This window comes from Prionailurus viverrinus, chromosome B1 (assembly GCF_022837055.1).
Source record: "Prionailurus viverrinus isolate Anna chromosome B1, UM_Priviv_1.0, whole genome shotgun sequence".
NCBI lineage: Eukaryota > Metazoa > Chordata > Mammalia > Carnivora > Felidae > Prionailurus > Prionailurus viverrinus.
In genome coordinates, this window is record NC_062564.1 from 192,705,920 (window position 1) to 192,718,141 (window position 12,222).

Genomic DNA, 12,222 nt, shown 5'->3' on the forward strand with positions numbered 1-12,222 from the left:
AGTTTTGAATGAAAAATGGTAAATGGATTTACATCTATTGATTTTACTGTATTTTAGCCATTGAAGTGTAAAATGTCTTTTAAAATCAGGATAATATTCCTTACCTTTAACTATAATTGTGCAAAAGCATAGCTTCAGCAGTGGCTTATGTGATTGTGTCTAAAACTTGAATAGTAAGAATCCTAAAGGTTTGGTGCTTACATTTATTTTTCCCCATGCCAGAGGAAAGCAGCTTTGGTATGGTGGTCCGTGTAAGTATGTAAGAACATGGCTCCTTCCCTTTGGATAGCCCGGCTGTAGGGTAAATGGGATTTAGTTTATAGTGTTTCTAAAGACTTTTCCTTATAGCACATTCTGTGTACACTTTATGTCCTCATTTCTCCCTTTACCCCACCCACAAAAATTATTTTTAAAGTGACAGGGATTTAACAAAAGAAGACTTACATAAGGAATTTGAAGCACAGAAAGACACAGAGCCAACAGAATGAAAAACAATCATCTATTTTTTATTGTTTTATATCACCACCATATCTGCCTTTTCCTTTTGCTTAATAAGCATTCTTACTTTGTAACTTTCAGACTCCTTTTATATTTCTGAGTTTTATAAAGCACATATATGTAATATAGCAATTTGGTTCTAAAAAGCACAACGATCTTAATTTAGCTCTTACAACATCACCTTAAAAAAAATGGCCTCTAGTGAATAAACCTTAAAAAGCACAATCATTATTGGTACAGATCCAATGTTTGTTAGGACATTTCTGTTCTGGATAATAAAGAGAAAAGGTAATTACCAGAGAACGTGCATTTTGCTGGGTGTTGCAGCAGGAAACAGGGCTCAGTTCACACGCTAGAAGTTCCCCAAGTCAGGCAAGTTCCCCAAGTCAGGCAAGTGCCAGTTTGAGAAGAAAAGTGAAATGGACAGTGACAGAACAAGTGCTCATAAACTAGTATGTAAAGGATTTCCTGTCACACTTTTCTCGCTAGCATTCTCTTTTATTATCCACAATATTATTTTGTTATGCCAAAAACACAGAAAGCAACTCCAGCATTAATATATGTAAGGTGGGGGGGGGGGGGGCACCCAGTTGGCTCAGTCAGTAGAGCAGGTGACTCTTGATTTTAGGGTCATGAGTTCAAGCCCCACACTGGGTACAGGGATTACTTATATATACATATACATATATGTGAACATCTCCCTAACCCAAGAAACACCATCACAACCATAAGCAAACGAAGGCTCTCAGATACAAATATTTTAAGAAGAGAAATTACCCATTCAGGTAGCATTACCAAAATATTTTCAGTGTAAGAATCACAAAACAAAATTATCAAAATAACTTTGACTTAGATGCTGGGTACTTTAAGTTCATTGTACTGTTCCTCCCTTAAGGTAAGCTCCTTTCTAGCCAGTTTGTGGTACTTCATTTGCCCTTGAGATGTCCCTTTTTAATGTGTTCTGAAGTGTTTTCATTGATGTTGCATGGGCCCCACCTAAATCAAAGCTTCCTAAATGCAAGCTACTAGCTAGTTACACTGAAAAGCTGTCCATAATGCCATACTAAACATGAGAGTTCATAAGCATCCCCTGGAAACCTACTGAAGCAGCAGGTTCCTAGGCCCACCTTAGATCCTGATTAAATCCACGTGACTGATGCACGTGTCCGTGGAGCACACTGACAGGCGCTGTCCTGATGCTTCAGTACAGGCAAAGTAATGAATCGCACAGCACAAATTGCTACATGAGGCATTTTCTAATTTTGATACAAGAGTAACTGTATTAGAGCAGAGAACTGAACATAATTTTAAAGGACATGGTCAAAAGGACTTCACCTCCATCATCTCTTCTCCTAACTTGTATCTTCATTGAGAAACTGTGCAAGGTTAACTTTACTTTTTTCTAGTGCTGCTGTTTTGGCTCGTCTTGGTAATCTCCTCCTCATTTCTGATTCTGGCTCTGGAACTTCAGGGTCACTAAATAGATGTTGAAAATACACCAGTTTAAATACAAGCTTTAAACCCTCAAGTTTATCAATAAAACTCTTTGCTTCTGTCATTTTATCAGTGTGTAATTGATATCCTGATTTCACTAGGTTTAAAACTAAAGCCAAAAAGACTAACTGGCTATCCTGCCAAGTAAATCATGGGAAACCTAGGTAATTGCTTTTTATATCTATATAGAACCTTGTGTTATAAAGAAAAAAACAAATTTTGTAATGAAGCGTGTGATTAAACAGGAACAACTGCCCAAAAGAATTCTGGAGGACAACACAAAGTGAAAAAAAAATTTAAGTTCTCTGAATTCAGGCAATAAATTCTTAAAACACTCTGGAAATAGCAAGTTTCCTGAAAACATTTTAAATTTAGTCAAAATTTAACCTAAAGTTCTATACTAACAGTATACACATTACAGTTTTACCAGTGAATAGATGAATTCAAGAGAACTTTCAGCTTTCAACAGTGGCTTAATTTGCAGAATCTAAAAGTAAACACTATACCACAAATATATGCAATTTACAATGATAGAATAATCCTGCTATGTCAAGAACCCAAATCTAAATCCTAAGAGTTTGCTAATTCAGTATCAGAGGAGTCATACATCCAATCACATAATCAGAAGTATACATGGAGATATAAATTGAAAGGATGTATTAAAGATGACCACCTAGGACTAGGAGCCATCCCAGTAGAAAAAGCACACAGCCATGGGAGGTCAAATGCCCTTGATAATGGAATTTGAGATTTGAGATATGTATCTCCAAGATCTCGCTATTTACAGTTTCCACTGAGTATTGTGTTACACACTGAGCTTTTCACAGTGGAAGGAAACTACATTTTTTTTCTTTTTCTAGATGTGTGTGGCATACCTTTCAGAGTCAACCTGAGCAGTATGGTGTCTCCTGTTCATCCTAGCTGAAGCTGTCGCTTTTCTCTGTCCTTAAAGAAAATATATAATTCATTATTAAAATTTATTACCATTTCTGGGCTACTCAAATCCTTTCTTTTCCCTCTACAACACATTTCCTCCTAGATTCCAGCTATTTATTCATTTTTTTTTTTGGTAAGCTTGGATAATAGGCAAGGGAAAATATGGAAATCAAATTATAAGGAGGCAAATTTTAAATATATTTGAGAGAAAGAAGAATGTGAAAAATAAGCTATATAAACAGAAGTACTTCTATTACGGCTATAGCCTAAGACATATGGAGAAACATGAATATTAAGATTAGAAAAGTAGGGTAAGCCCAGAAAGGCTTAAGCCCATAACAGGTCCGAAAGAAAGAGAATTTAGTGGCTTGTAAAATATTCAGACGTATACATGGCCAATTCAAATACATGTTCTGAAACATTTTTCAGTGTAAAAACTAGACCTTTTAACAATATGCTGAAGATTGCAAAAATTCCACTTGCTAGAAATTTATAAGTTTAAGAAGACAAAGCTTATTAGCCTGTGATGCTCCTCAATTATGATAAGAATCTGATCACTCAGTATGAATATTTGGTTGAAATTTATACACCCTACTTATTCCTGTTTTTCTCCAAAACCTTACATATTTGCTTATAATACAGCTAGCCCCGAGAAAACATCCAACAATATGGGACTACTTTGGAACAACACCCAACAATAAGCATTTAAATAACTGATTGGCTACAAAAATATTATGGCCAGATTCCATTTAGAAAAAAAATTAAATCTGCATAGGAAAGGGTCTCAAAATAGTTTTGTTTTTTTTTTTTTTAAGAATTCAAATAATGGTTGGTTCATGGGTGGGATTATTAGTGTTCTTTATATTAGTTTGCTGCATGTATTTTCTGATTCTTCTGTAATAAGCATGAACTGCTTTTGTAATAATAATAAAATAATAAAAAGATCTTGAATTTCAGATTTTTTCCAAGTGATCCCTTGATAGTCAACATTTACTTTATTCCAACAAAGCCCCTATTGTTGGATATTCCTTGGGAAATAAATTATGTTGAGAAATTATGAAATAAAATGGGAAAAAGGAAAACAGAAGCCCTATAGGGAAAAAAGGACAAAACTACTTAACATATAAGGATAGAATACAAACAACTGCTAACATAAAATCATCAATGATCATTTGATAAAAAAAATTTTAATTTAACCCAAATAGTCCTTTACAATATGATACACTGCATCTTATCTCTTTCAGTCAAAAGCACTTGGAGCAACACTGATATAATCTTTCAGACATGGAGCAAAACCTAATATCCACTGAAAGAACTGAAAATAAGGATATCCGAGACATTTAAAAATCTTTATCAATAAGGAAACTTGCAAAATGAGTATTTCATTGGAAAACAAAATTGCAAAGTTTTATTATACTCAATCCATACACTACCTCTGTTAGTCTTCTGCTGAGTGGATTTTGATGCTCCAGTTGCTTTTACATCCCTGAGAGGGGTTCTATATGCTTCTTTACGATTTTCTAGTAAAGGAAATAATACAACAATGTAAATCTTAAAAAGCTTCATTAATTACTTTAAATGGTCTTTGCAAATCAATTTTTCATAAAACAGAAATGACAACCAGTTCAATTAACAGCTACTGAAAAGTATCATAAACCAGTTTCAAAAAAAATGTGAATACTGTAAAGTAAGCAAACAAAACCCCTAAGATAGTACGCAGGCATGTGGTGAAAAATGGACACATTAAAAAAACGAAGTAGAATAAACACTTATCAGTAATTTGTTTTCCAGGGGAATTAGAAAATTTTTTCTTTCATTTCTGAAATCGAACCACATGCTAGAGGAGAAAAAAAATGTGCTTCAGTAAAGATGAAAAGGACAGAATATAAATACACAGGTTAGTATGTTATTACCATCTTCAATTTGAAAACCAGTCATATTCATGTTGGCATCCTGTGCTGCTACCACTTGGTCACCATACTCTTTATTTCCTTTTTCTAACTGAATCTTGATTTTCTCCAGAGCTCTCAGACATGTCCTATCTTTTACTTCCTATAATAGAAAATATTATTAACACTTTTTTTAATACAGCATTTCCTAATCTTTCAAAAAGCTACATACTGTTATTAAGTAGTTTAAAAACATGTTAGGGACGCCTGGGTGGCTCAGTCAGTTAAGTGTCCGACTTTGGCTCAGGTCATGATCTCACAGTTCATGGGTTCGAGTCCCATGGCACGCTCCTTGCAGACAGCTTGAAGCCTGGGGCCTGCTTCAGATTCTGTGTCTCCCTCTCTCTCTGCCCCTCCCCCAGCTCACACTCCCTCCCTCTCCTTCTCTCTCTCAAAAATAAATAACCATTAAAAAAATTTTTTTTTAATTCTATTAAATTTATGAAGGAAACATTTACTTCAAATGAGCAGACACAGTTTGCCAACGTATGTATAATACAAACACATAAAGTCTACTTTGATAAAAAAAATTTATGCACGTTAAGAGTAATTAGAAACTACTTTACCTCCAGCATCTCATTCAACAGAAACAAAAGATCTTGAGCAACATTGCTACTGAGTTCTAAAGAACTCAAGGCTTTCGTATAGACCCGAATTTCTGGTGAACATGGACATGTTAAGATCTCATTGCAAATTTTTGTAGCCAAATTGTCATGAACTGTTAAGGCCTAGAAGATCAAGAGAAAAAGCTTTGTAAATGCAAAATGGTATCATTACAATATAGTTCCCTACACATCTAACAAGCATTTCCAACTAATTATCTTGCCATAATCCCAAATGCAAAATTTCTAAAACCAAATTTAACATATTCCTTGCAAACTGAACTGCCCCCTCGCCCCTTTTTCTAGAAGATGCTGTGGTACAGGATCGAGATCTGCCCCCTTCACAACTAAAGCATTCATCCTCCAGCTACTATGAGTTCTGGAGGCTAAAAGTTCCCACGTGCAGAACTGATCCAGGCTGAAGACAGTGGGGCCCTGCCACGTTCTTAGTTCACATTCAGTGGCTGGAAGATGTACCAGTACAACAGCTCAGCCTTGTCTCAATTCTGGACAACTCAAAGGACTATCCCAGTTCTAGAACTACCTATGGGATGAGTTGGGACTTTAAGACTTCATGACAGTTCAACTTCTTTCTCTCCCCCAACCTACTTCCCTCACTTTCACATTAAAAGATGTCAACACCTTCTTCGAGGTCTTCTGTAACCCACACTGGGTTATCTGGGACTCCATCTTCCTTGCCTCTCCAAGCTCTTTCTTCATGGCTTTTATACCCATAATCTTCTTCCATCTCAGCTTCTATTCTTTCTACTTTCTATTGCTACTATTATTCTTTTTCTGTAAGCTTTTATCTCTTAATTATATAGATTTCCAACTACTCTCTTTGATAATATTCTATTCTTCTCACCAATTCACCGTATGTAACAATACTGACCACCAACTTCATCTTTCTATTAGGTAACTTTCATCCCATTAAGCCTTTTAATAATATACCCTGCGTTGTTATGGCAAATACAGCCAACTCCAAATTCCCTACCTTAATGTTCTGCCTTCAACAGGGCCATTCTGGTCCTTAGGCAGAATGATTCTTCCATAGTTCTCCTGTAGGACTTGCACAACCAGCTTCATTTAATCACTTCTACCAAAAGTCTTTTTCTCTCTACCCAAACCACTGCCCAAATCCCAACAAGACTTCACTGAATTTTACTAGTAATGCTGTACTCATCACTCCTAAAACATGAACCCTGCCTTCTAAAGTTGTAAAGGACTTAGAGCTCTATCACCCACCCTGATTATATTTTGCCTTAACATTCATTGTAATCTTCTTTCCAATCACTTGTAACATAATGACTTGAAAGCGGTATGCAAACACTAAATATCAATTAAAATAAAAAAGCAATACTTTCAACTTAATTAGTTGGCATCTGAAATCATTAATAACACATTAATTTTCAACATGACAAGTTTGATTAAATGACTTATTAAAGGAGTGGGACACCTGTGTGGTTCAGTCAGTTAAGCATCTGACTCTTGGTTTCAGCTCAGGTCATGATCTCACAGTTTGTGAGATGGAGCCCCACATCGGGCTCTGCATTGATGGCATCGAGCCTGCTTGGGATTCATTCTCTCTCTCTCTCTCTCTCTCTCTCTCTCTCTCTCTCTCTCTCTCTCCCCCTCCTCTGCTCACACTCTGTCTCAAAATAAGTAAAACAAAAATTTTTTAAATAATATTAAAGGATTAAAAACCCAGCTTAAGTTTAAACTATGGGACAGTTTGCAGTTCAATTATCTTCTCTGAATTAAAAACAAAAATAAGGGAGCCTGCGTGGCTCAGTTGAGCATCTGACTCTTGATTTCAGCTAGGGTCATGATTCCAGGGTCATGGCATCATGGCCCACATCAGGCTTGGGATTCTCTCTCCTTCTGCCCCTCTCCCCCATTCATACTCTCTCTAAAAAAAAAAAAAAAAATGAAAATGAAAATAAAAATTTAAATAAGCTTGAGGTGACCTTCATTCTTTGAATTCTTCCTTGTCTCAGAAACAGCAGATAAGATAATGTCTGAAGACTTGATCTGAGTTCTAGATAAACAGGACATTTTCAGAATGTTTAAAAGCCAGCACTATAGTAGTCAGGAGGAGGTAGTGAGATGAAATTTTGGCAAATTCTTTTCAGGAGCAAAATATTAGCACTTATTACTTCTATCTTTATAGGATTATTACTATTCCCGAGAGGTCTTTTTTTCTTCAGTTTTTTTTATAAGTTTATTTATTCATTTTGAGAGAGACAGAGAGAATGAATGGGGGAGGGCGAAAAGAGAGGGAGAGAATCCCAAGCAGGCTCCTCACTGTCAGTGTGGAGCCTGATGTAGAGCTCAAACTCATGAAACAGGAGATCATGACCTGAGCTGAAACCAAGAGTTGGACGCTTAACCCACTGAACCACCCAGGGCACCCCAGCAAAAGGTCTTTTTCTTCCTTTGTGTTATGTGCCACCATACAGACCAGAAATCTCTAGAGGCGCCTGGGCGGCTCAGCTGGTTAAGCATATGCCTTCGGCTCGAGTCATGATCTCATGGTTCGTGGGTTCAAGACCCACATCAGGTTCTGTGCTGAGAGCTCAGAGCCTGGAGCCTGCTTCAGATTCTGTGTTTCCTTCTTTGCCCCTCCCCTGCTCATTCTCTGTCTCTAAAAAATAAATAAACGCTAAAAAATAAAAAAATTTAAATAGAAAAAAGAAATCTCAAGATCAAAATGTGGCTTCTATTTCAAAGAACATAAAAGATTATTTTACCAAAACAACAGTGACCTGCATGATAGTTATCATCCTTACCATCCATAGGCCAACTTTCACCCACCTGATAATCTTGTGAATTTTTGGCCTGAGGATTTAATCCACTTGGTCTTGTCAAATCTACAAGTAACTCAGCAACATTAGTGATATCTATTTCAGCTAAGGGAGAAGATGCAGGGGCACTGGCCAGTGTTTGCAAAGTTGGAAGAAAGGCTTCTTCAAAACATTCCTGATTAGTCCTATTGAAAAATAATTCGGAAGTATGTTGGCAAAGAAAAGGCATGTGATCCTCAAAAAAAAAAAAAAATGTATAAAATTCACCCCATTAAGATACAGTATATTTTCACCTAGGAAACAAATAATTGAGGTAAATAAAATCTAAGTAAGTTATCCTCATTTTCATCACTAACCACTGAAGAAAAACAAAATTATATTACAGATATGACTTATAGGGAGCCTGAATTTAACTTCAAGTCAGATTCTGATTTATCCGTTTAACTAAATACCTGCTCGCATAAGCAAACATGGGGAAGAACACGCCCAGGCAATGTCGAAGTCGAACATCCTCTTCAGTCACAGGATTGTACCATAACAAGATAAGGCGAGAAAGAATCCTGCTGCTGACCAAAAGCCCTGAGAACATCAGCTTGGCTAATCCTTCTGCAGCTCCTGTTCTGAGTTCAGACACCTAATAAAAATGACTTTTATTAAAAGAAATATTTTTATTTGTATCTCCTTTTTAAGCCTTACATAATAATGTAGCCTGTCCTACAATATTTTTCTATGAATTATCAAAAAATCACTCATACTATGTATTTGTTAAAGACACAGAAAAAGATTTTGTTATCTTCCTTTTAGGTCAAGGCTATGCGACAAATTATTAGTCTAGCTAAGAAAACCTCAATTCCCTTAAAATTCTTTAGAAGAACCAAAAGGTCTTTTAAACACTGTGAAACCAAAAGTCAAAACGTTATGTATTACACGCTTATCATGATGTAGGATCTAGAAAACACTCAGTAATGATCCCTGCCATCAGAGGAAGGTGGCCTGTAAACGGAAGCGCACAGGTAGGAGTGGCACAGTGTCGGAATGAAGGGGAAATGCGAACAGAAGGTGTACTGGTAGAAAAAGAAATTTCTAGAAAGAGTAACCAAAACACTCTTAAGACAAGGAAATGGAAAAGATATAGAGATATTCAAATGGAGGTACAGGCATAAAAGAGGGATAACAAAAAATACTAATTATTGAGACTGAATGAAAGTCGAGCCTTTGACACTTCTCAGAGGCATGATCCTGTGCATATGAACTTTGCACTCCACTTTTTTCATATAAAAAGAGGATAATAAAATTACAGTTACAAGGACAAAGAAATACTACAAATAAAACTCTTCATAAGTACTAGCCACATAGTAAATCCTCAACAAATATCAGTTATTATTTATTATCACTGATGAACAGTAAGGTCTGCTCAGTGAGCACATTACAGAGATCTTAAAACTCAGGTGAAAAAACTCAACCGCCCTGAGGAAGGATATGGAACCACTGAAGGTTTTTGAAATGATGGGGAAATAAGATTTAAATGAGGTTTCAGGAAAATCATCTTTAGATTATAATCTACGAATGTAAAACAAATCTAAACTAGGGAGAAGTAAAAAGAAAAAAAAATGGAACGAGCAAATATAAGAACTATTTCAAAAAAACTCAAAAGTAAGATTTACAGGTCAATAAGATTAATAAGTGCTAAGGCACTAGCATGTGCTTTCCACACACTAACTCATTTAGGGCTCACAACCTGAAAGGGCAGAGACTTTGTTCCACACAGCACCGTACTCTCCAGAACATACAGTGACGAGCACATTACTAACCCTCAAGTATTTGTTGACTTATTTAAAGAACCATCCACTGAATAAATATCATTATCCCCACTTTACAGATGAGGAAAAAGACCAGAGACCATAAACACCTTATTGAAGATTTACACATATGCACCCAGAACACAAATCTACAAGTCTACAACTCCAAAGGCTGCATGCTCCCCATCTTTTTAAAATGTTAAACTACAGGGTCGCCTGGGTAGCTCAGTTGGTTAAAGATCCAACTCTTAGTTTTGGCTCAGGTTGATCTCATGGTTCGTGAGATCAAGCCCTGCATCGGGCTCTGCACTGACCACACCGACACTGCTTGGGATTCTCTCTCTCTGCCCCTCTCCCTCACTCATGCTGTCTCTCTCTCCCTGAAAAATAAATAAATAAAATGTTAAACTATGACATACCTTCCTCATAGCAACTGTAATCCATCTGAAGTTCAATGTCAGAATTTCGAAATGGGACAGAACTTTAAGTCTTTAAAAGACTTTTAAATGTTAAAAGATTCTTATTATGGACCAGAGGACAATGAAGTAAATCCAGAATTTTTTTTAGTGTTGATGACAAAAATAAAGTCAAAATCACAGAATCAAGTTTATACATAAAGAGATTAAGGTGCCAGTACTATTTAAAACAAACAAACAAACAAACAAAAAAAAAAAACCAAAAAAAAAGATTAATTCCTTCATTGTCACACTATTGAATATTGTTCAATAGTTTTCCTACCAATGCAATGTCAGCAAGCCCACAGCACTGGATATTTCCCAACAGGAAATGAGTATGTCACTTGAGTATTAACTCAAAATTTAAAAAGCCAACATCAGCCTTTTGATTGGTGAATTTAATTTACTTACACTTAAATTACTGACAAGGACTGACAACTGCCATTTTGCAATCAAAATGTGTTTAGTCAAAAACTTTTGGGGCGCCTGGGTGGCGCAGTCGGTTAAGTGTCCGACTTCAGCCAGGTCACGATCTCGCGGTCCGTGAGTTCGAGCCCCGCGTCGGGCTCTGGGCCGATGGCTCAGAGCCTGGAGCCTGTTTCCGATTCTGTGTCTCCCTCTCTCTCTGCCCCTCCCCTGTTCATGCTCTGTCTCTCTCTGTCCCAAAAATAAATAAACGTTGAAAAAAAAAAAAAAATTAAAAAAAAAAAACTTTTAACAAAGGGTAATAAATTCTGATATTAAAAAGGTTAATTCATCAAAAAAGAGAAAAAAAAAGAGAATTAGAAGTATAGACATAACAAATAACAGAGCCTCCAAATACATAAGCAAGCACTGACAGAAATGCAGGAAGGAATAGCTCAACAGTAATAATTAAAGAGCTTTCTGTAATGGACAGAACACCCGGACAGATCAATAGGGAAACAGAGGGCTCAAACAACACTACAGACCAACCAGACCTACCACACATGTATTCACTCCACCTTACTATGCGGAATGTATTTTCTTCTCAAGTGCACATGGACTATCCTCATGGACAGACACCATGTTAGGCCAAAACAACTCTAAATAAATTTAAAAGAATGAAAACATTGAAATGGCTTCTCAAACCACAACAGAATACACCTAGAAAGCAGTAACAGAAGGAAATTGTAAAATTCACAAACGTGCCAACAATACACTTTTTTCACACACCAATGATCAAAGAAGACATCAAAAGGGAATTTAGAAAATACTTAGAGATGAACTAAAATGAAAATACAAAAAACTAAAACTTACGAAGTGCAACAAAAGCAGTGCACACACAGGGACATTTATAGCAGTAAATGCTTACACTAAAAAAAAAAAAAGAAAGAAAAGAAAGAAAGGAGCCACCTGGGTGGCTGAGTCAGTTAAGTGTCTGACTTTTGATTTTGGCTCAGGTCATGATCTCACGGTTCACGGGTTAGAGTCTGGTGTCAGGCTCTGTGAAGACAGAATCTGTTTGGGATTCTCTTTCTCCCCCTCTCTCTGCCCCTCACCCACTCGCACACGAAAGCAGGTGCACGCGCACTCTCTCTCAAAATAAAAAACTTAAAAAAAAAAAAAAAATAAGATGCAAACCACTGAAATCAGAAATAAAAGCAGGAACGTTACAGCTGACTTTATACTAATAAAAAGAATTATAAGAAAATACTATGCGCTGA

At 36.4% G+C, this 12,222-nt stretch overlaps 1 protein-coding gene across 1 annotated transcript in view; it reads right to left on the reverse strand.

The window, feature by feature from the left end:
- Positions 1–485: 485 nt before the first annotated feature.
- Positions 486–12,222, reverse strand: part of NCAPG (non-SMC condensin I complex subunit G) — a 45,204-nt gene continuing 33,467 nt past the window's right edge. Inside the window, exons 15-21 of the mRNA XM_047855654.1 lie at positions 8,736–8,917; positions 8,294–8,468; positions 5,444–5,605; positions 4,842–4,980; positions 4,362–4,448; positions 2,868–2,937; positions 486–1,974 (exon numbers count right to left, since the gene is read on the reverse strand). Of these exons, the coding sequence (XP_047711610.1) occupies positions 1,851–1,974; positions 2,868–2,937; positions 4,362–4,448; positions 4,842–4,980; positions 5,444–5,605; positions 8,294–8,468; positions 8,736–8,917 (939 nt within the window). The 3' untranslated portion in view covers positions 486–1,850. The remainder of the gene's footprint in view (positions 1,975–2,867; positions 2,938–4,361; positions 4,449–4,841; positions 4,981–5,443; positions 5,606–8,293; positions 8,469–8,735; positions 8,918–12,222) is intronic.